Here is a 22,802-nt window from a genome sequence, read left to right on the forward strand (position 1 = left end):
GCCACTAGTTTTAAAAAAGCAAAAATGCATGCAAGAGTTCCTCTAAAACATTACAATGGTTGTGTTGTATTGGATGGCTTTGTGTACTGCCTTTATTTAAGCTGATCAGAAATTAGTTTTATGACACTTTTGAATTTACCAGTCACTTGGTCTTTGAAAATAATCTTCAATGGTTAATCAGTACAATCCTCCAAAGAGGCAACAGCCTTTTGTAGAAATCAGCACTTTCTGCAATACTTTACATTCTCTTTTGAAATGAAAAGCCAAGCACTCTTGAAAAGTACAATAGCAAAATGTAAACCATCAACCATTAAAAAATAGATGTATATAAAAATGTCAACCACACTGAAAAAGTAATCTTGGCATCAAAAATACATGAAAAATTGTGCACATGTGTTTCTGCTTCAGTTACCACTATTTCCATTAGATTATAGCACCTCACCATAGAATCTGCTGTGAAAAAGTTTGAAGGATAGAGCTTCACTGCCCATGTGCACTCCTAGTACAATCAGAAATGACCATCAGTAGCCTGCTTAGTTGACTCTCATGAATGAGGGAAAGCTGAATAAGCTATCCTGTTTTTTACTCTGGAGCACATAGTGCACCACTAAAGCCCCACGTCAGCAAACGTGTGCATTTGTGAGAGCAATAGGATCGACTGGACCAGGGCTTTTCACTAAATTTGACACAAGGTATTTATATAACTTGTGCAATAAGAGGATTGATTCTTGCAAGCTTCTCTGGAAAGTTCTGTTCTATAAACACTGAAAAGCTAACTTATATGATGCACAGCTAATTCCATTTTTTTAATTTGGGAAAAAAGAGTAAAGGATTGACTACTAGCAATGATATCTCTAATCTAATCTAGAAATACATGATGTGTTTATTCCATTGATGTCAATTTACAAAGCTCACAGCTCACTTAAGTTAATACCACATTGATAGGAGTCAGATTTATAACACATTTCACTTTGTGGATTCTGCAATTCAGCTTTCTGTGTTAGAAAAAGATATGCCCAGCTTATTTGATAGGGCACTGTGTTTTAGTCCATAAAATGCATTTCCCAAACTTTAAAAATAGTTTTATTTTCACAACTGATACGCAGTCTTGAACTACAATGTCTTGCCACGGGCCCCCAACAAAGTCCTCAACGGAAGAGAGCTGAAGAGAGACCACAAGAGGCACGCTGATGCACAGAGGGATAGTTGGGGCATGGGAGTCTCCATTTCTGCCTCTTCCTACCACAACATGGGCAAAGGATTGTGGAGAGTCAACATGAAAAGGGTCAGGAAATCAGATGGCCTGTACCTGACTGGCATTTTCCATAGCTCCAAGGCACATTGTTTGACTGAGCAAAAGAGCAGACTGGTATAGCGTCTAGATATGGGTTTACCTACACATTTGCCCAGAGGGGACAAGAGACTTTTTTTTTAATTTTATGGAGCATGGAAATCCCTCCATAAGCAAGTGGTGTACTTGCATCAGACTGGATCAAAGAAACTATTTTAATATGTAAAATGGTGTAAAAACAGAAGTGGCATGGGTGTGTTTCGACAAGTCCTAAAGTGCTTCAAAAAACGATTAAGAAAACAGGTAGCTGTGCAAAAATGCAGGCACTCTTTTGTAAAAATTAAGCAGCAGCATGATAAAGTTAAAATTACAACCATACACATACAATTTAAATCTTAAATACATTTTAAATTCTTACTCTGGAACCAGTTTAATTTTAAATTATAGAACCAATTGAAGTTGGGAAACAATTACATTTACTATGTCCAAGATAGGTTTTTTTTACTTTATTAATTTATATTCATATAAGTATTGAAATATAGGACCCAAACTATCTACAGTATCCACAATGCATTAGTGGCAGTGAAATCCACAGTCAGAATTATAAAAATAAAATACAATTATTTTATAGTTCAAAAACAAGAATGTGGGTTCCTCTTGTCTTGTACATATATCATGAGAAGATGCCTTGTAATCTTTAGCACAAGAGATTCTCAGCATGCACCATGAAAACAACAGGATTTCTTACAGAACAGTAGGAAAAGAACTTAAATAAATTATCTTAAAATGTTGAGTTTGTTTTTTCATATCCCATTGTATAAAAAGTGATGTCAGCAATGTTCATGGTGGAGTAATACAATTAAACATTGGGAAATCAGCTGAAGGAATTTTATCAGAATCTGAATTTTGTACCTAGAAGTAGATATGTATTAGCCCATTGGCTATGTACAAACAACACAATAAACCAAAGCTCAAGAGTTGAATATGGATTGAGTGTGGCTTGTAACTGAACTGTGGGCTGCCTAAACATGACTTACTGAAACATGGGGTATAGTGCTGCCTAAATCTAGCTACACTAACAAATAATGATTTGTTAACCATGAAGATCTGATGAAGAGAACCCTTGGTTTGTTTTGAAATTATGAACTATGGATTGTTTGTGGTTAACCATTATTGGCTGCCTTTGTTCAGACAGCACAATAACCTATGTTTCAACATTAACCCATGGTTTTTCGACAACCCATACTCAACACTTGGATGTGGGTTATTCTGTTATCTGAACCCACTGATTTCAAGTATGTACACAGAGCCCCAGGAAAGAATTTGGCTCCAACAGTATCAATGAATCAAGTCCTGATCAATTATGAAATACAGACATTGACATCATCTATGTATACAGAGACAGCTGATTTTGGATTTACAAAGGTTGATAAAAATTCCTTAATTTACAGTTTTGTACCTCTGTGTTTTATCAACCAGTTGCATTAGATAAACTGTATTGCTTCAAGACTGATCTAAAACTCTTGTGGTGTGGTCAGGAAAGGTGTGTCTATACTTGAAAGAAAATTTCTGGACTTTGTAAGGAATGTCATCCAGCATATATTTCACTGATTAGAATGGCTATCAATTTTGTTTTGGAAACCAGAGACTCAATTTAGAAATACTGCAATGTCTGTAAATTTAGTGTCACCTGGCACAAAATTCCAGCCTGCATATGTATTTTTCTATTTAACTGATGGAGTGCTATTTTGTGATCCAAAGCTACTTATCTATATTAACACATGTCATTTTCCTTGGGCCTGACTCCAAGAACCAAGCACCTATTAGTTTCATGTGCCCAAAGCAGCTTTGGAACAGCCCACCACAACAGTAGATGGCAAACGTCTTTGGAAATGGAGGGGAGTTTCAAACGCAGTTTGTGACACAGGCTGTGCTCTGCTGTTCAAAGGGGAAAAAAGATTCAAGGCACACTGGGCACATCCAAGTCTAAATTAGTCACTTGCCCCTCTCTTTGAATCATAGAAAATGTGTAAACCTGTAAGCAATCAAATGTTTTAAAATGAAGCTGCCAATGCTGCAATGAGGAACCTGAAAGGATGGATCATTGGGGGTACAGATGTTCCATTTTTAAGTCCAACACTGAACAGAATACACACAGATGCCTAGATCAGCTGAAAAAGTAAACATTTGCATATATAGCAAACCCTTGTAATTCATTTCTGAATTCTTTGAAAACCATTTAAAATAAAGTGGCACTATTACAAAGGCTGTGTATAAGCCTAAGAACGTAGCACTTTCCCACACATTATGGGGAGCAGCAGAAAGCACTAGTGACTTATAGTCCCCTTCCATGCCTATGCTGTTACACCATGCAAAGAGCCGCCTTGGAAAGACCTTTGTCCTTCCTTTTTTGCTGCTTCCCAGAATGCATACAAGAGTTATGACCTCTGCAAACATAAGGTTCCCTTTACCTAATCAATCATAAATATGCATATTCACACAAAATCATTTCACAAAGCACTTTAAACAATTTTGACTGAGAATGGGCTGCTTCTAATTTCTGTACTGCTTCTGAAAAATATGAAAAGGGCACATGCGAAAACAGCTTTTAAATCTACTCCATCTCTGCAATGCCATTCAACTACTCAGTGTATGTTTAAAACAGTATGTAGATTACAGAATATGAACATTTAACAACCAATTTTCAATTCCCCTTTCAGGTGAGCAGTTAAGAATTGGAAATACAATGCACCATTGACAGATTATGTCTACTGAAACATTTCATGGTAATGTTGGAGCATGCCAAAGTAGCCAATCTCACGTGGGCTTGCACTGAAAGGCAATCTGACTTGTTGCTCTACAGACATAAATACCATTTTAAAAGGTAAATGTCTAATCAGGGACAATGCTATGTGGCTGCCCATAAGCTTCTGAACTCGGGAGGCTATAGGTATTCAATGAGCACAGGAAAAGCATGGTGGCAAAAATGCCTCCATACTCCCCTTCCCTCAAAACTATTTATATAGCTGATGTTGACCTTGCAAGGTACTTGGAGTTGGTGGTGACCAGTGTGCCTCCCCCAGTGCCTGCCCTGAGGACAGGCTTCCATCTTTGGGGCTCTGCAGTCACAGGAAGAACCACGCCAACTCAGAGATCGGGGCAGGGGGTGGTTCTGAAGGGGAAGCCTTGCTGCAACCATGGGAGGCCTTTCCAAGGCCAGAGAGGGGGCTGTGCCTTTTCCTATGGACCGCCATAGCAATTGTGACCTAAGTGACTAAAAAGGACAGACAATATAACAAATGTACTTCACTTCATCTAAGTATCAGTAAGAAATGAGCCTAATGAAATCTGTGTGTCGCTTCTGGGTCTTTAAAAATAGCATGGATAAGTTAGAATCCATGTTATAGTACACTTACATTCTTTTGTGGCAGCAAGATGAGCTGTACAAATGTATGCTTTAGTTTTCAGTCCCAAAACTTACTTCTTGCATAGATTTAGATTTTCAATTGCATGTATAAGTAGCACAATTGAACTATTATGTATTCTAAGGCTGCTACAGATATACTACTAATCAATTGCCAATTGTAGTTAGGAGTGGGCCACATGTTTTGCTTTGTTTCTTCCCTCTCACACTTTGATTCTTCCCGGTTTTCTCAAGCATCAAGCCAGTGTTATCAATAATCAGAAATGTGTCAAAGCATGGCCGGCAGTTAAGAAATATAAAAATAATGTCACACAAATTGGTAGAAACCATGACTTTAGCACACAATTCACTAAAAGAATATTACCAGTACTAGAATAAAATATCTGACTTTCACATTCATTTACTGAGTCCTGTCCTTTTCTTACTAATCATTATTATGATACTGAAGTCAAGATAATCTATAATAACAAAGGATAAGGATGGATGTTTGCGTGTCTGCATGCGTACTTCTGCCTATCTATGCCATCAGTTCAAGACTGAGAAACCTAGACTCAGTATGCATATTAAGAAGACTCAATCATGTGCGTTTCCAGGTTTTTCTGTTTTTAAAATTTGTTCATTCCCCTTGGCAATTCCCCTTGGCAATTCATATAGAGGAAATCAGTAGGTTGATCAGGGGAATGGAGTGGCCCGGTCCCTCTCCCTCAGAGGGTCATGGGGTACACCATGGCAGAGGCTGCACCTAGCGGTGCCATTCAGCCATAGATTCATTAGGACAGGATGGTACCATGTGTCCAACTCTGGAAGTTGGTAAGTTGCTCAAAGGTTTTGCTGCATAGCTATTCCTGCCTGTGTGAACCCAGGTCTGGCTGCTAGTTAACTTTTAAAATACACTTAATGACGATGCAGGAAAGAAGCTACATGGTGACTGGACAGAGCTTGCAATGTGGTGGGCACACTGCCACAGCTGAGATTGTTTATGTTTGTGCACATACGTTTACATGTGCATGTTCCAGCAAATGCAAAAGAGAATTCTAGATGTCAGAATGTGAAGTTCAAATCTCCTTGACATTCAATTTTTCTGTATAGATCACTGGCCAACAGATTTTGGTGCTTCAAATGTTATACCTGTTCCTGGGTATGTTTGACCAGCTGATTCCAAAAATGGCACCAATTTTTCCCTATTGGCTCTAGTTATTGAGATATAGCATAAATACCACTCTTCATTCTGGTCACCTGTCAACAATAAGGATGCTTTAATGTAGCGTTTTAGTTAATCTCTTTATAGCATGAAAGAAACACATTAAAGTTTAAAAGTAAAGTAAAATACACTAAATCTACTTATTTAAAACCAAAAGCACAGGTTTATTATATAAACATTCCAATCATTCGAGACAGCTGCCTGTCTCCATCACCCTTCCCCATCACCCTAGCTGTTTTTCTTCCCTCCCTATGAATTCTGGTTTCGCTTCTCCCCTACACCAGTTTTTCCTACTCCCATCCAGGTCAGTCCTCCTTGATCCACTGTTGCTTCACACCACTGTCCTTCAGTCTCCCAAATCCTTCCAAAATTCTGAACAGGAGCACTTGATTCCCATTCTTGTGAGGTGTTAGCTATTTTAAAACTCCCAAAATGTATTATTTGATGTCAACATAGGGCATTTTGGGGGAAAAAATGGCCACTGGCTTGCAAGAATAGGAGTCAAAAGGCTTTTAACACAGAAGTGTTGCTATTCAAATGCAGATGTCCATGTTAATAAGGAACAATTATCATGGAGGCAGCAAAAGGCAAGTGGCACTGAGGCATGATTCCTTTGGGATGTTAGATTTAGGCATTGGTTACATTCATAATAAACCATGATCTATCATGACAGAACCAATCTTCACATTACATCAGGACTAAGTACTCATTCTTCCCACTTTATTCAGTGGCCACCAGTTTAGAAGTTTTTGCTTGTTTTTTATTAACCTTGGCCTGTGTCATCTGCAATTGACCAGCCATGGCTAACTTTAATCATGGTTCAAAACAAGTAACAGTCAAACTGTCATTTATGAAGCTGCTTGCTTCTTCATAAACCAAAGTTAAGATTAACCACAGTTGGAGATTCAGATGACATGCAAAACTAGAGATAACATGTCAAACAGAATCAAAAGCTCTGATCTCCTTTCTATGGCCACACTGAAGGAAATGGAGAAATAAGGCCCTAGAGCAGACCTGGGCCTTGTATGGCCCGTGGGCCACATCCGGCCCGATGGCTGACACTGACTGGCCCGCATGAGGTCACTGGCAAATTAAAAGTCAATGCAAATATATATCGTCATTCAAGCCCAAAACAGACTAGATTTCTCTCACTGAACAACAACAACAAAAAAGAACTGAGGTAATGCAAATAAACAAAGCTGGATGCATTTATAGGGAATCCAAAGGCAACTTGGATTGTTGAGTTTTTTCTTTCTCTGTTCTAATTCGTAAGGTCTATACCTTACTATGTTAAGCGCTGGGAGATTACATATGTTGTAAATTTGTGCTATATAAGTAAAATTGAATTGAATTTATTGCTTTTCATGTAATGTTAATGTTTTTGTGAATATTCATTAAATAGTGTTGTTCTGTGCTCCACATTTTCATTGTATCATTGTAATGTTTCATTTACTGTTTTTATAGAGATAGATATTGAGCAGAGCTGTAAGTGTACTGGTCCGGCCCTTAACAACTGTCAAAGTTTCTCATGTGGCCCCATAGGAAAATTAATTGCCCACCCTTGCCCTAGAAGAAGGCTAGATCATTATGTGATTTATCAAGACATCTAAATGCAGCCAGCAACATGAGACTACTTAGAAATTAATATTAAAATATACACTCAAAAGAGCTTAACAGAACTGAGCTTGTGTGCATAAAGTACTTTGTATGTATCTCAGAGAAAATGTACATTTATTCCTCCTAAGACATCAGATAATTCTCAATTTTTTCTTTTAACTGGTACATTTTCAAATTCATATGGCAGTAACTAACCTTTGAGTTCTTCCAAGATATTCTCATGAATTACTGCATATCCTTCAACATGTTACAGATGAAAACTGGAACACAACTGTGTATGACTGGATGCAGATTAAAGCAGAATGATCTAGTAGACAACAGTGGAGACCACATGATCCAGACTGAAAAGGGCACATGTCAAAAGCATACTGGCGGCATGAGGGAATATGGCAACTTGAAAGGGAGCAACTTCTGAGTGTTCTCTACTTTGTCTAGCAGATTGGCATTTTGTTCACAGCCAAGTACAGGCTACTCCTTCTCTTCATCTTTATGATGAACACGTGACCAATCAGGTTTTATCAGGAATGCCTGATCTGTTCAATACCATCAAGAGAACAAGATAAGGTAAAAAAGGAATTGTTTTAAAATCCCCTCCCAAATACCTTTCTTCTTCTTCCCAAGTTTTTCCTCTTTTCTCTCTCCCCATAAGCCAAGGGACTATAGCTTGTAACCTCTGATAACACGGACCTTGAAAAACAATCATTTGCTTATCCAAATGGAATTTATGCATGAACAGCCGCTTTTAAACTTCTAATAGGACTATACAGCAATGAAGCCATAAAGTTATCTGCTAATTGTATCAAGAGTCTAAGAATGACTGATCAGGTGTTGATGCTTGTCCATTTGAGCAGTCTGTGTGGACTGGAACTGGCTGGTGGGGAAAAAGAATAATTAGGTGCCATTCTTCTTCTCTGGATTGAAATTTTTCTGAGAATAAGGCAAAGGAGCCACCATTTATAAGAACTGGTAGGAGCTATCCTGTAGAATATATTTTAAAGGTGGATTTGTGATTTCTGGATGATCCCTTTCCTAGAAAATGGAAAATTGAGAATTTTGTGTTTTCTTGATTCTTTGCTCCTTAAGTGACATATTAAAATTTCTTTAAACTGGTAATTGCAAAGCTGGTGCCATCTGCAGGATAGGGGAAAATCTTGGAAAGGATTTATTTGACAGGGGAAAAAAAAGGATGACTTGTTTAACCAATTGACGAATTGACTAACATCTGCCTGAGAACAAGTGAATAAACTTGGGTGATATCTGCCATACTGCTCAAAAAAGAAATGGAGGAGATCAATAATGGGTTAAAAGTGCAACTGAATCACTCAGGTGGAGAAAGAGATACATGATTAGTTCAAACTTTTTTCAAATTTGTATAAAAAGAGCTTAACTTCAGTAGATGGAATGGAGCAATACATAGAAGCTTATACTGACAAATTCACATTGGATCAAAGAAAAACACTAAATAGCATAATTACCATTGAAGAAATCTCACAAGCTATAAAAAGATTTTAAAAAGATACAGCACCTGGACCAGATGGTTTCTCTGCAATGTATTAACAGTACCTAGAGGAAAAATTAATACTACAATTTCAAAAAGTAATGAATGAAATTAAAGATGAGAAATTATTATCCACATCATGGCAAGATACAACATTGATACATAAAGAAGGCAATGATCCTGCTCTGCCACAGTCTTATAGACCTGTATCACTATTAAATGTGGACTACAAACTCTTCCCTTTATTAATGGCTGAAAGATTAAGAAAATGTATAGAAAAACAAATCCATACAGACCAGATGAGACCAAAGCAATTAATGAAAGATAATGTCCACTTTGTGATTAATGCTACTGAATATATTGAGGAGGAGGAGGAAGAGGAGGCAGCGGCATTTAATGGAAAAAATAAGATGTGGAAAAAACCTTTGATAATATGTCTTGGGCTTTTTTAAATTGAAAACTAAAAGTATTAGTTTAATACTTTACAGTCTAAAGTATTTAGATTGTAGTTCAAGATTTATGAACTGGATCCAGGCAATTTATACTAAGCAACATGCTAGGATTCTTGAAAATGGGATGCTAATCCATAGTTTCCAAAATGAAAAGGGCACCCTTCAAGGATGCCCATTAATTCTACTTCTACTTATCCTTGTATTGGAAGTTCTAGCCAGGAAAATTAGACAAGACTCAGACATAAACAGCCTAAAAATAGATGAAGACTACAATATGAAAAGTTATGCAGATGCCGTAGAGCTGACCATCTTAAATCCACATTTATTTATACAACAAATAGACAAAATTGAAAAATTTGAATTTTATTGTGATTATAAAATAAACAAGAAAAAGACTAAAATCATATTGAAATTTTTAAATAGAACAAGAGGAACACATTTTTAAAAATTCAGGATGTGAAATAACCTCTAATTCAGTTAACTACTTGGCAAGAAATCTGACAGGACACAATGATGCATTATTTCAAGATAATTATAAAACAACCTGAATACAGTTCCAGAAGGATTTACAGAGATAGTTAAAATTAAAAGCTTCATGGCTAAGAAGAATTTCTACCATAAAATGAATATACTGCCACAGTTAATTTTTTTAAAATTCCGATGTCACCAATTTCAATACAGGGAAATACAGGTTGTTTTTTTTAAAAAGGTAGGAGGCCTTGCAATATCAAACATTAAACTCTATTATTATGCAGCTGGTCTAGTCTGGATCGCATAATGGATCTTTAATTCAATGAAAGATTAGTGAAATTGGAGATGAAGGAAAACTTAATTATGGAGCAAAGAATCTTTTTAAAAAGCATTGATTCTAAATAGTAGTCTTGTACTCAGGAATAGTCTAATTTAAAAATGGTATCCTATGAGAAGAAAAATTAGTCCTCGAATATCTCCTTTGAAGTCTCCAATAGAAGCATACTTTGGAAACATGTGAGGAAAAATAATGACTCTTTAACATATAGAGACATGGTTGACCAACAAGGACAAATCAAGTTGTGGCAAGAATTAAGAGGATGATGAAAAAATATAGAATAAATCCATTATTATCAATTGGTGTCATGATTTAAAAAGGAAACTAAAACAGAAAAAGCATAATAAGGAATCTTACTGATTTTGAAACTATAATTAAACATCAAAAAGATCAGCTCCTATGATGAATTTACAAATTACTGCTTAAACATGATTCTGAAACTCAATGAGTCAAAATATTTATGAAGAGCTGGTAGCAGAACTTTGAAGAAGAAATACAATCACATCAATGGGAAGTTTTATGGATGAAAGATATAAAATTCACTGCAAGTCAAATGTTAAGAGAAAACTGGTATAAGATATATTTTTGCTGGTATATTACCCAGAAAGATATACAGAAAATGGTTAAGAACTTTAATGGAAAATGCTGAAAATGTAAAGAGAAAGATGGGATATTCTACCATGTGTGGTAGACATATGATAGAACTAAAAGATTTTGGAAGCAGATACATAAAGAAATGCAGGAAATCTTTAAAATGGACTTTCCAATTAACGTCAAGAATATGCCATTGAGTATTGTAGTAGAGACTATCCCAAAGATTATGACAGAGTTATTTAAATGCATAATAGCAGCAAGAGTGATAATTGCTTCAAAGTGGAAAGCTGAAAACTGCCCAACTGTTGAGGATTGGAAAAACAAGTTAGCTGTCTACGCAATAATGACAAAATTAACTGATTACATTAATAGAAGGTCATTCAAAGAATTCACCCAAAGATGAAAAGCTTATTATGAGCAATTTAATTGTTAAAGAAAATATAGTTTTTATAAATGTCAGTAATTACTATAAAGTTAAAGCAATAGACTGGACAATTGAGTTAAATGAGAATTGTTTTAATTGGATTATAACCAATGAGATTTTCTCTTTTTTTAATGAATGAGTTTAAATGTTGATGTCACATATTATACTTGCAGATTGATCCCTGGCACTTTCCTTTCCTATATCCCCTTTCCTTTCTCATTGTATCTTGTTAAAATAAATTTTAAAAGAGTTGGGAAAGAAAAAAAGCATAACTAAAAGTACATTGAAGAAATTGGCTTCATAAGACAAAAGCAGTGAGGCAAGTGACAGACAAATCCCTCATTTAAATTTATTTTTTTTTAATATTTAAAGGACACTGGTCCCATTTTACAGGTGAGAAACACTGTGCAATTCTATACAATTTTACTCAGAAGCAAATTCTACTGTGCTCAATGGCACTAATGTAGACTTAAGTGTCCATAGCACTTGCAGTCTAAGAAAAATAAAGGAGACAAAGAACACTGCAAATGATTCTTAAAAATGAAAAAAGAGTGCACCTTCAAACATAATGTAGCATTTTCCCCCTCTACCAAACAGCTGCATTCTCCTCTGTTCTCCATACACTTAGAATTAAGAAATAGGACATACATGAGCAATAATCACCTCTGCTGCTAGAAAACTCCTTATCAAAACACATATACATAGTTCCTCTTCAGACTACAATTGACTCATTTCCTTTTTACTTTCAGCAAAAACTCTTCAAAAGAAATTACACCCAACCTTTCCTCACTGTTTCTTGTTACAAACAAGCTGTCCATTGTCCTCTAAATGTAATTTATGCTAAGTCATCATCTCTGAGCAATTGTAGTTTCTTCTTCCTAATAATTCAAGAATATCTTAACCCAGAGTGGCTGCTTCTTCAAAATTAGTAAGGCTAAAGGGTAGAGAATTTCTCAGGGCAGGTCTCTGGAAAACATGCCTACGACAGTTAATTCTAGACAACTGAACTATTATAATATGAACTAGCTGAATAGCGAGTAGCTACAGCACAAAACTCTGACTGCTGCAACGGCTCAAGTAGCTCAAGCATTCACACTACACTACTAAGTATTTCTGCTCCCCATCCCCTCCTGCCCTAGTATGTAGAATTTCTGAATTGGTGCTATAGGATGAAGGCTTCCTTTTTGTATGAGAAACTAGCACACAAGCCCTGCCATTGCTCAATACAGCACATACAGAGGAAAAGGTTATACTCCAATTACTATATATTATTCTGTGTAAAAAATATCATCCTTGAATACCCCACATTTATAAAAACAGTCCGAATATACTACTTATTTTCATGATAGTTCTAAAAGTACAATGTAAACTTTGAAAGGTTTATATCCTGTAAACTTTATTATTAACATTATTTATGGTTGCTTTAATCTTTTGTAATTTAAGGCACACTCCTTTAGATTTCACTGTCAAGGCTTTTAAGTCCCCCAAACTCAAAGGATTATGAGCATCCAATACAGGTGGGAAAAGTGACAAAGGTAATCAGGTAATCATCACCACCCTGTCCTTCCACTTTGCATTTTCACTCAAAGGGTTTCTGTGTCCACTTTACAAACATGTTTCAGAGGGGAGGAAGAATAGAGAGGCCCCAGAATGGCATGCATCTTCACCTCTGCTGTCTCCCCAATCCGCCCAAACCAACTTTTTCCCTTCTCTGCACCTGCATTCCTGACCTTGGAAAGGCAGCCAGCATGGCCCTTTTTGTATTGGCTGCAAGGTGGAAGGGTACTGGAGCATCACCTCTGAACTGGGAGTATAAAACATCCTCCAGTGCTGTTTAGGAGCCATCACGGTGCTTCCTTCACCAATGATTAATATACATTTAAATAGGAACACTTTAAAAAGCACACGCTGAATGGTACATTGTCAAGTACACATTTCCATTTTCAGTTTTAAGTATACTAGTTAATTTAGACTGTATTCAAAGCATTCAAAATGGATGGTTTAATTAAAATGGCATTTTAAGTAAAAGTAATTTTGCAATAGGTTTTATTACAACCTAACAGGTTACACAACAGCATAAATCAAAGTAGCATTCTTTTTGAGAAGTAAGAGAAGCACCTGCCAATATAAAGAGCTGAATCCAAACTGAAACCTGCACTCCTTTCCTCCCTTTTCAGTAAAGCTTCTAGCTCCACCCTCAGGTGGCTGTTGCTGCTTGAAGCCCAGAGGGCAGGAGTGTTGGATACTTTCTAACTGGTCACTTACTTCACCTATCATGTCCTAACTGGGTTAAGGAACTCCATCACCTCCTCCCCCAGCTCTGAAATGTCTCCTCCTTTTATATGGCAGGTAGACACTCTGCCTGAGAATCATAACCAGATAACCTTGAAACTGCCAAACCACCTGCCCCCATCCTTTGCCTTTCCACCTCCTCCTCAGAATTGGACAAATCTATCCAAGCAGAGTATATCATGCAAGAGCAGGGCCCCTTCTCTACATTTTAAGATGCAAGCATAAATTCTAAGAGGACAAATCTTATCAAATACAAGGTACAAAATGCAGCAGCATACCAGACCTATGCAAAAGTTCTATTTGCTGAAATGGCTATTGCTGGAGAAGGCTAACACTGCAAACTACTTAGGCTGCAACCCTACACCCACTCACTTAGGAGTAAACACCATTAAACACAGCGGGACTTACTTCCAAGCAAACATGCATAGCATTGTGCTGTTAGTAAAGTGCTGGTGCCAGACACAGAAGGTGGTATACACAATTCATGTTTGGATGTAAGAAGAAGAGACAAACCTTTGCCCAACTTTCCTAAGGACATGGCTTCCTCCTCACAATCCACAAATTTTGTTCAGGGATTACTGTAAACCTCAACTGTACAATCTGGGATTGTCTCACTACCTTCCTAATACAGTGGTAGCCAGGAAATCATCTATACTCTTAAATAAATATCTTCCTTACAAATGTCTCATGAATGGGTTTTACCCTGGTTCAAATTATGACAAATTACCACTTCTGGAACTAGAAAAAAATTAGCCTGGTCAAGCTGGCTCAAGACTGGTATTTACATTCGGAATTTGCTAAAGTAGGATGAGTAGAGAAATAATTACAAATTATATAGATTGCTTATTAAGCTAGCCTTTCTTGTGTTGTTCCATGTTTAAAATAGTTCGCCATGCACTTTCTATGAATTTAAGTTTATAGTAGCTGTAAATTTAAGAAGAAATTTATATTGCATAGAGGTCCCTTAACATGTCATGCTAAGTTCCAAAACTTTTGCACTGACCAATTTTTTTTCTAAGAATTTCTAGGTCAATGTTAGAATGGGGGAAAAGAGGGAGATGTTTTACTAGTGTTGATGAATTGTTTCAAAAAGACCAAGGAATATTATTTCAAAAACTTTCACTAAGTCACACATGCAAGATTAATGAAAAATTTCCACAGGACCATTTTTAGCTATTCCAACAATCCCTTGAAGAAAAGCACTGGAAGAGCACATTCAGAGAAGCAGCGTTACATTCATATGTAAAGATGAAGCAAACACAAGCTTGCTTCTCTTACAGGCAAGTATACAAAATTACTTGGAGAGAGAAAGGAGTCAAGAAACGAATTCCTTCTATTTTACAGTACTGAGAATTAAAAAAAAAAAGCCCACACTGATGTGGCACATGTTTGTAGTCATATAGATAATAAGGATATACATTCAATAAGACTTAAATGGCTTTTTTGCTCTTGCTTTTTGGGGGGGGGGATTTATATTGGATATGCATATGTTTCAGACATCTGAGAGAATGCCCATGAACTCATTTGAGCTTGGACTTTTTTAACTGCTCACCTGATCTAGGTCAAAACAGAATGGTTTATAATGTCTATATTTGTTTTGGCTTGAGATACAAAGTTGCACTCATTCTACAATATTAAGCAGACAGTCTTATTGCAACTGAGTAAAATTACAGATGTTACTTTAAAGGAACATGCAGAACATGGAGTTTTTCTACTTGGTTCCATAAACTTACAAGCATTCAAGCCCAACAGAAGCAAAAGTTCTTTGCCAATGTTAAATCTTCAAAACTGATCACCGGCATCCTTCAAGTGTTCCTGTCAAAGCATCAAGACTGCTATCTGTGTCTGAAGCCAATGTCTGCTCGGTTGACATGGACGAAATGTCATTGATCGATGATGACTGTGAAGGGCTGATGTTGCTATTCACTGCTGCATCTGTGCTAAGTAAACCAAGCATAAGAAAATCTGAGGAAAGACATGGTTGAAAACACAGGTGGTACTTTGGGATCCACAGAATTCTTTTCCCCGGCACAATGGCTTACTGCTGTATTTATTAAAGAAGTAAATGCAACCGTAATGCAATACTGCAAGCTTTTTCTTTTTCAAGCTTTTTCTTTAAGGTCAAATTGCTCTGGGCATCTATTATTTGGCAAAAGTAAATGCCCTTAATTTTCAATAAAATCAAAAGTAGTACCAGGTGCTGTGAATGATAAGCTTAAGAAAAAAAAATCAGTTTTTCTTTCTTTCTTTTTTGGTTATTGCTAAAATTGTTACAGATGTCCAAAATATTACCACCCATAACTCAAAGGATGATACTGTTGTACTTAATTTCCTCAGCACAAAAAATGAAAAACTGCATTTACTTCTAACTTCATACAAAATATCACTCTCACCCTTTGTATTTGAGCATGAGCAAACTTGCTCAAAGAACTTTTCAGAGCCTGGCACATGAGGTACTCCATATTCTCTTCTCCTGACATTTTTTTTTTTTGGTCACCAAGAATATATTGTCAAGGGGTGGGGACACCACCTCACTTGCTCCTTTACTATGGAAAGTCCTTATGGCAAAGCAGGTGGGAAAGTTATGTGACTGAACAGACTCAGAACAGTAGTTACTGGCAAGTGCAACTCTTTTTGCTTTTACAAGCCATTGTGCAAATTTATATACTGGAAATGGAAGATCTCTTATCAGCAGTGAGATGTCAAATTTAATCAGCCAAATCATTTTGCAGCACCACTCTACCAAAAACAGCCCTTTTTGTAGCATCCATATCCACAATATATTTCCAGGTTGCTGTCTTGCAACATTCACCACTGACACTATGATTTAAATTATTTCTGTAAAATGTATTTTTTCAGGGCCACAAAAGAGGAATCCTTGCAGTCTTCCTGAATACATTCTCAGCCAGTACAAGTCAGCCAGTATTTCCATTCATAATTGTTACAGAATATCTTCTGCCCCTCTTTATGTCTGGGAAACTAGGAATACCTTTCCTTAGCACTTCCATAGGTGCACAGCTCATTCAAAATTGATGAACTTTCTTCTGTTATAGCAGTAATGCAAGGTAGGTACATAGGTAGGTAGGTATAGCAACAGTCACCAATGTGGACATTTAAAAGGAAAATAGACAAGTCCATGAAGGAGATGGCTATCTAGTCCTGATGGCTGTGTGCTACCTCTGCTTTCAGTATACTTATGTACACTGCTTGCCGGGGAACCTGAGCAGGAGTGGACTCCTTGAGGGATCCTGTGGGCAGCTCGCTTGCTATTCTGTAAACAGAATGCTGTGCCAGTTGGACCTTGGGCATAATCCAGCATGTTCTTATGGACACCATAGCAGTACAGACTTGTCTTTTCCTTCCCTGCTGCAACTGCAAGGTATTTTCAGCAGCACTTTGCATCATGGGTAGCAAATCATGATGTGCAAACTTAGTCAACATGACCAAATCTTGAAATCAAAGGCAGACTATTACATCAATGACTAACCTGAAGGCTGCTCTTTTACCAAGCCATTCTTATTTCTTTCTTCCCAATCCATTACTTCTTTATATATTAGTTCTACAAATATAAGAGAAAATGTGGGTGGGGGAAGAAAAGAAATAAAACATTACAAAACTGCTATCATTCTTTTTTAATATTTTGGAACATTTAAGACAGCATAATCTGGATATCTTTTGTGATCACAACCGGTCTCTGCAATGTTTAACAGGGTATACATGTCTGATTATATACCAACCCAAACTACCAATCTTAAATCTACTCAGGTATAAGTCTCACTGAATTCAGTGGGACTTATTTCTGCCACAGAGACAGTCCAAATTCAAACTATAACCGTTTTTATTTTATTTTAATAGGCAATAATGGTAACACATTTTTTAGTCCTTCCAAAGATAAAAAAGCAAGAAATTAAAATTAAAATAAGGAATAAAATCATTGGGATAGCAAGTTTGGATATAATCACTATGCTCTTCAAGTACTGTTGTTAACCACTGCTTCTTTTCAGCAAAAGTTGCGAAGAATTTTAAGCAGCAACAATCCAACTTTAAACTTAAGAGATCTATTGGTCCCCTTTCCTGGTAGGAATCAGAAGAAAAGGTATCAGCTAGACACTGACCACTCCTGTCACCAGACAGCAGAACTCTCACATACACTCAGCTGTGCAAGTTCATCAGATAACGTTCAACAGAAGAAAAAGAAGTTGCAATCTATAGGAGCACACCCACGGTATAGACATTAAAAGAATTACTTTGTAAGATGTGAAAAATGAAGTCACATTTATATTTCCATTGTTTTGCTCTATTGCCTTGGAATAATGTGACATTTGCAGGCTTGAACCAACATACTAATATTGGAAATGGCATATGGTAAGTAAAAATTATTTACCATGTAAGGCAGAAGAAGAAAAGAGAGACCAAATAAGTGATGAAATGATTCCAAAAATGAAGCCACAGCCTTGAATTTGGACTAGTGAAGCAGGGATGTCATGGATAGAACATTTTGGAGGGCCTTCATTAACAGGATTGCATATTCTCAAGGGCTGCCAGCTGGTTTCCAGAAGAATCCAAATCAGGAGGAGAAAGAGGGAGAAGAGAGGTGGGGGAGGTTGCTGGGGGATGTGGGCCATTCCCAGCCATAGATATGAGAGAAGTAGAGATGCTTATCCCAAGGCCAGACTCCTCAGGTGGGCAAGCAGTCCCTGTACAGTTGGTGGGACTTGGAGCAATTGAGTTTCTCAGACACAGACATGGGGGACGTGGCTCTTGACCCCATGGCACATCATCAGCAGAGAAGGGCAGACCAATCAGAAGATAGGTGTATAGAGAGGAGGAGTGCATGTTTTCAGAAGGCCACTCATGAAGGGATGGGGCCCAGGCATGCTTATAAGGAGAGCTCCTGCAAGTGGATGCTAGATAAGAGTTCCACAAACTGGTCTGTGCATACTCAGACATTCATTCCAAGTGTCTGTGTATCTGGAAAACGCTTTGGTCAATAAAGAACATTTTGCAAGAAAAATCTGTGCAAAGGGAAGAATGCAAACTTGCAGCAATCTGGCAGTCCTGCAGCTGCAAGCAAGAGTACAATACTGGTTGAGTAAAGACTGCAGGCCCATGTTGTTCTAATTTGAAGAAATTCTACCAGTCTTCAAGAATGGAATGAGCTGAGCTGTCAGAAGCTACCTTCTGGCATCTACAGTCAATGACAGCACAAAACCAGTGAAGAAATCGTCCACGTCCCTGAGCATGTCCCTCTCTTGCTCCGAGTGCTGTCATTGGTTGCACAACCCAAAGGGTAGAATCAGATTGGCTCTGCTCACTTTCACACTCTGGGAATGAAAGAATACTTTGAATTAAAATGGCATTTGGCTGCATCCTCAACTAGGCCAGTTCAGTCTTTTGTCACACACAGTGGCACCCAGAAAACTTGCCTACTTTCCATCCTTTGTTGCTAGAAAATTAATACCCTATGCAGAAATAAAAGCACAAGTAAGAATGAAGAGGAGAGGGAAAGAAGAATGGCAGCATCACAGCTGAAGCTTAGTGTGACCATGTGAAACCTTATGACCATGTGAAGTTCAGCAATAAAAAGTTATACTAAATAGGGGAGGAGACACCACCATACAAAAATCACTTAGTGAAGCAGCCCATGAAACTTTTCCTTCATTGCAAATATGCAAAGCATAAGAAACTGATAACGCACATTCTCTCTCCACTTGCTTTTGCCTCTATTTCTGTATTCTCCCTTTGTTTCCTTGTGTCTAATTTAGATTGTAAACTCTAGGAGGTGTGGTCTGTATAACATATCTATTCCTTGTAAAGTTCTATGTACATAAATGGTGATATATACTAAATAGCAACAACAGCAATAACAAAAACTATATCAGATACCAACAGTGAATCCATAGCCTAGTACTACTTAATTATTTTTAGATAGTCCAACTTTCAGATGTTTGGGTATTTAACCTATTCCTGCCTAGTCCAAACAATACCATGTGGCAGCTGGCTAGATAAAAGAGTGAGAAATAATTTTAAAATTGTCAGGATATTACTAGTGATCTTAGTATAAAACATTATTAATTTGTTTAGTATTTTCTATACTGGCTTCAGTATGCTACAACATTCCAATTTTATTCAGGCATACAAAAATAAATTAATGTTGCTATAATAGCATATTTTTATTTACTTACTCAAGACCTTTATTGGCATAATAAAATGTTCTTAGACGGTTTAACACATAGTAGAATGTGGTTACCTTTCCATTCTTCAATAGCATGTTCTCGTTCTTCCAACTGTGCATCATAGATTTGAGGTGGTGGCTGCAAAGAATGTAAGATTTAAAATACAGCTCTTCCACGTTTTAATTAACTCCCATGCAAATACAGGAGCTAACCAGGAGACAATTATTCATGCACTGGAGTGCAATACTCTATGAAGTTCTCCTGTTTAAAAAGCAGTAGAGACGATATCCACCTCCCTGCTCCTGCCCTGTATTATTGCCATTTCCATCCATCAGGTGCTTTGGAGGAGCAGGGAAATGGGGTGCAGAGGACACAAGGTATGTTGTATGTGGACCTGTGCAGGTTACTCACCTCTCTGCCCACTGAAATGCCCCATTTACCCCTTGTCTAATATACCATTCCTGCCTTCTGACCTCAAAAAACAGGCAGCACCATACTTTCTGTACTGCCAGTGAAGGTAGGAGTGGGTTCCAAGTGCAGATACTCAACTCCAAGACTGGAGACCTGTTTCTGACCACATATATGTGCATCTGAATTATTTTACTCCCCCAGATGATGTCTGGGAGCCCAAACAATTACTCCTTATCAACTTTGCCATGCCTGCCACTACTGTAGTTTTCAGACAATGTGAAGGCTGATTCCTATTTCCATCCCCAAATCTCCCATATTAAACTCTATTTGTACTGCAGTTAAGGTCAATCTAATTACTTCTAAAAAAATTCTTGAAATACCATCTGAACCTAAGTCCAGTGCTGAAAAGACCTTTCTATTAGGGGAGCCCTGGTTATGCAGTGCCCTCCCCAAAGGGGGTCCTTTTAGCACCGGATGAAGTTCTTTTTTATTTTCAGGCTCTTTAATGTTAAAATCTTTCAGTGCTTTCAAAATTATTTGTATTAGTACTATATCATGTTATTGATTTCTCTTCTGTTTTATATTTAATGTTTGTAATTTGCTTATTTATTAGATTTATGTCCCACCATTTTTCTTCCTTTTTTTTCTAAGAACTCAAAGTTCCTCTCTTCCTACTCTCAATCTTATCCCCACAACCACCACCATGGTCTGAGAGTCTCTGACCGCCCCAGAGTCACCCAGCTGGCTCCTTGGCTGGGCAAAGGCTAGAACCCAGATTGCCAAAGTCCCAGTCCCACACTCTTAACCACTGCACTACACCAGCCCTCCTACACCACACTGGCTTTTTAGCTCTCTAATTATTTACAGTCAGCTTCCCTATGGAACTTTGGTTGTTGGGTCATACACTGCACATTTAAAATTAACAAACAAATTTGAAAAGTAAACTTACTGCTTCAGCTTCAGCTGGGTCATACCAGACTGTGATATAAGGATGACGCAAAGCTTCATCTACTGAAATTCGTTTGTCTGGATCTACTACTAGCATTTTGGAGAGCAAATCTCTAGCTTGACTGGCTAGAAAATGAAAGGGGGAAAAGCTGTAATTGTTAACAGTGAAAGCCTTGAAGCATAAAGTTAAAGTAGAAAATGCATATTTGTGGCAAAGGCATGCTAGAAATATCTATTCTTATGCTTGCAATTAAGAAGACAGAGGAATATTGGATCATGGGACTAACACAGTATCAGATATCGATACAAATAATGTGCTTATGGTATAAAGCATAATAAAATAAAATCTCACTTTTTAAAGTGACAGACAGAAGCAATAAAACATATCAATTATAAATACTGTATTTCCAGTATAAAATGATTTTCATATAATTGTTTTACTCAGCATTTAAGCTGCAATTCAGATTCCTTAATTCTGAAAGTCTGATTTTGAAAGTCTAAATGTTGAATTGTCATACTAGCACAAAATTATTTTGTTCACTTCAGCTTTATGCAACTGTGAGAAACAAACCCAATGAAAGAGAAACCTAAGTTAGAGGTGCAATATCCCAGAATATATAGTTAGAATTGAAATTCTGCAAAACAAGAAATTAAACTGTTCCTGCTTCAAAAACTAGTACAATAATTACTTTGCAACCTGAGTAGCAAAAACCTCCTACAAAAGATATCAGAAACATAGAAATACAAAATAATACTATAAATACTTACATGTATAATAATATGTATAATAAATACATATAGAAAAACAAAAATCTTTATTATACATATTTTGAAATGAATAAGCCCAATAAAAACATACAAGCACAAGTGAAATCTTACTTTTTAGCTTGTCACGATCAGATTCTGATGGAAATATCCAGTCTGGAAAGAGCTCTTCAAATTTGATACCTGGATATTTTGGTCTGTTTTCTACATAGTTCCGCACAGTAGGCTGCAATTTTTTCATGAAGTCTGCTGATGGTGTACCTAACTGTTCAATAACTTTATTCCATTGGTCAATATCTGAAGGCATTTCATTTAGGAAAATAAAATGTTCCCCCACTCCCCAAATCTGTAGAGTATGAAGATTGTGAATTTAAGACAAATATGTTACAACAGTGTTGTTATTGCAAGACAGTAACTTCAGTTCAGGAGGTGCAAAAAGCTATAGAAGTTCTCTATATAACTTTGGAAAAAATTATACATTAGGTAAGCAAATTTCTCAGATTAACTGCAGTTATTTTGTCTGAATACATTGGAGCCTTTTCAGGACTACTGGTTAATCAAAGAGAAGCTGTGAAATTGAGCTTCAATCAGCTCTGTTAACACACTTATCTGGATCCAACTCTCTAACAGCATATACACGTTTCTCAGAAGCAAGTCCACTGTATTTAATGGGGCTTTTCCTTATGAAATGTGTTTAGGATTGTAGCCTGAAGCAGATTGAGGATCCAGTCATTACTAAAATAAGAGGAACTCAGTGATGCAGTTAAAAGCTCATAGAGCTCAAATATCCAAAGATTTAATAGGTAATGATTCAGTATCAAAAGCTCTATCAGAATTCAAATGCATTTACAAGTATTTTCAGCCTGGAATACACAGCAAAATTATGAGCAATTGAACAAGG

General features: G+C 37.0%; 1 protein-coding gene across 6 annotated transcripts in view; it reads right to left on the reverse strand.

Annotated features, from left to right (window-relative positions):
* Nucleotides 1-7,352: 7,352 nt before the first annotated feature.
* The window catches only part of MAPK9 (mitogen-activated protein kinase 9), a 44,796-nt gene continuing 29,346 nt past the window's right edge, over nt 7,353-22,802 (reverse strand). For 4 of the 6 annotated variants that reach the window (XM_044454297.1, XM_044454300.1, XM_044454299.1 and 1 more), the window contains 5 exons: nt 22,016-22,198; nt 21,138-21,262; nt 19,852-19,915; nt 17,089-17,160; nt 7,353-15,566 (listed from right to left, as the gene is read on the reverse strand). In XM_044454297.1, the coding sequence (XP_044310232.1) occupies nt 15,394-15,566; nt 17,089-17,160; nt 19,852-19,915; nt 21,138-21,262; nt 22,016-22,198 (617 nt within the window). In that variant the 3' untranslated portion in view covers nt 7,353-15,393. The remainder of the gene's footprint in view (nt 15,567-17,088; nt 17,161-19,851; nt 19,916-21,137; nt 21,263-22,015; nt 22,199-22,802) is intronic. The other 2 variants (XM_044454301.1, XM_044454302.1) reach the window with 2 other exon arrangements.

This window comes from Varanus komodoensis, unplaced genomic scaffold (assembly GCF_004798865.1).
Source record: "Varanus komodoensis strain SLA01 unplaced genomic scaffold, ASM479886v1 scaffold7_3, whole genome shotgun sequence".
Lineage (NCBI taxonomy): Eukaryota > Metazoa > Chordata > Lepidosauria > Squamata > Varanidae > Varanus > Varanus komodoensis.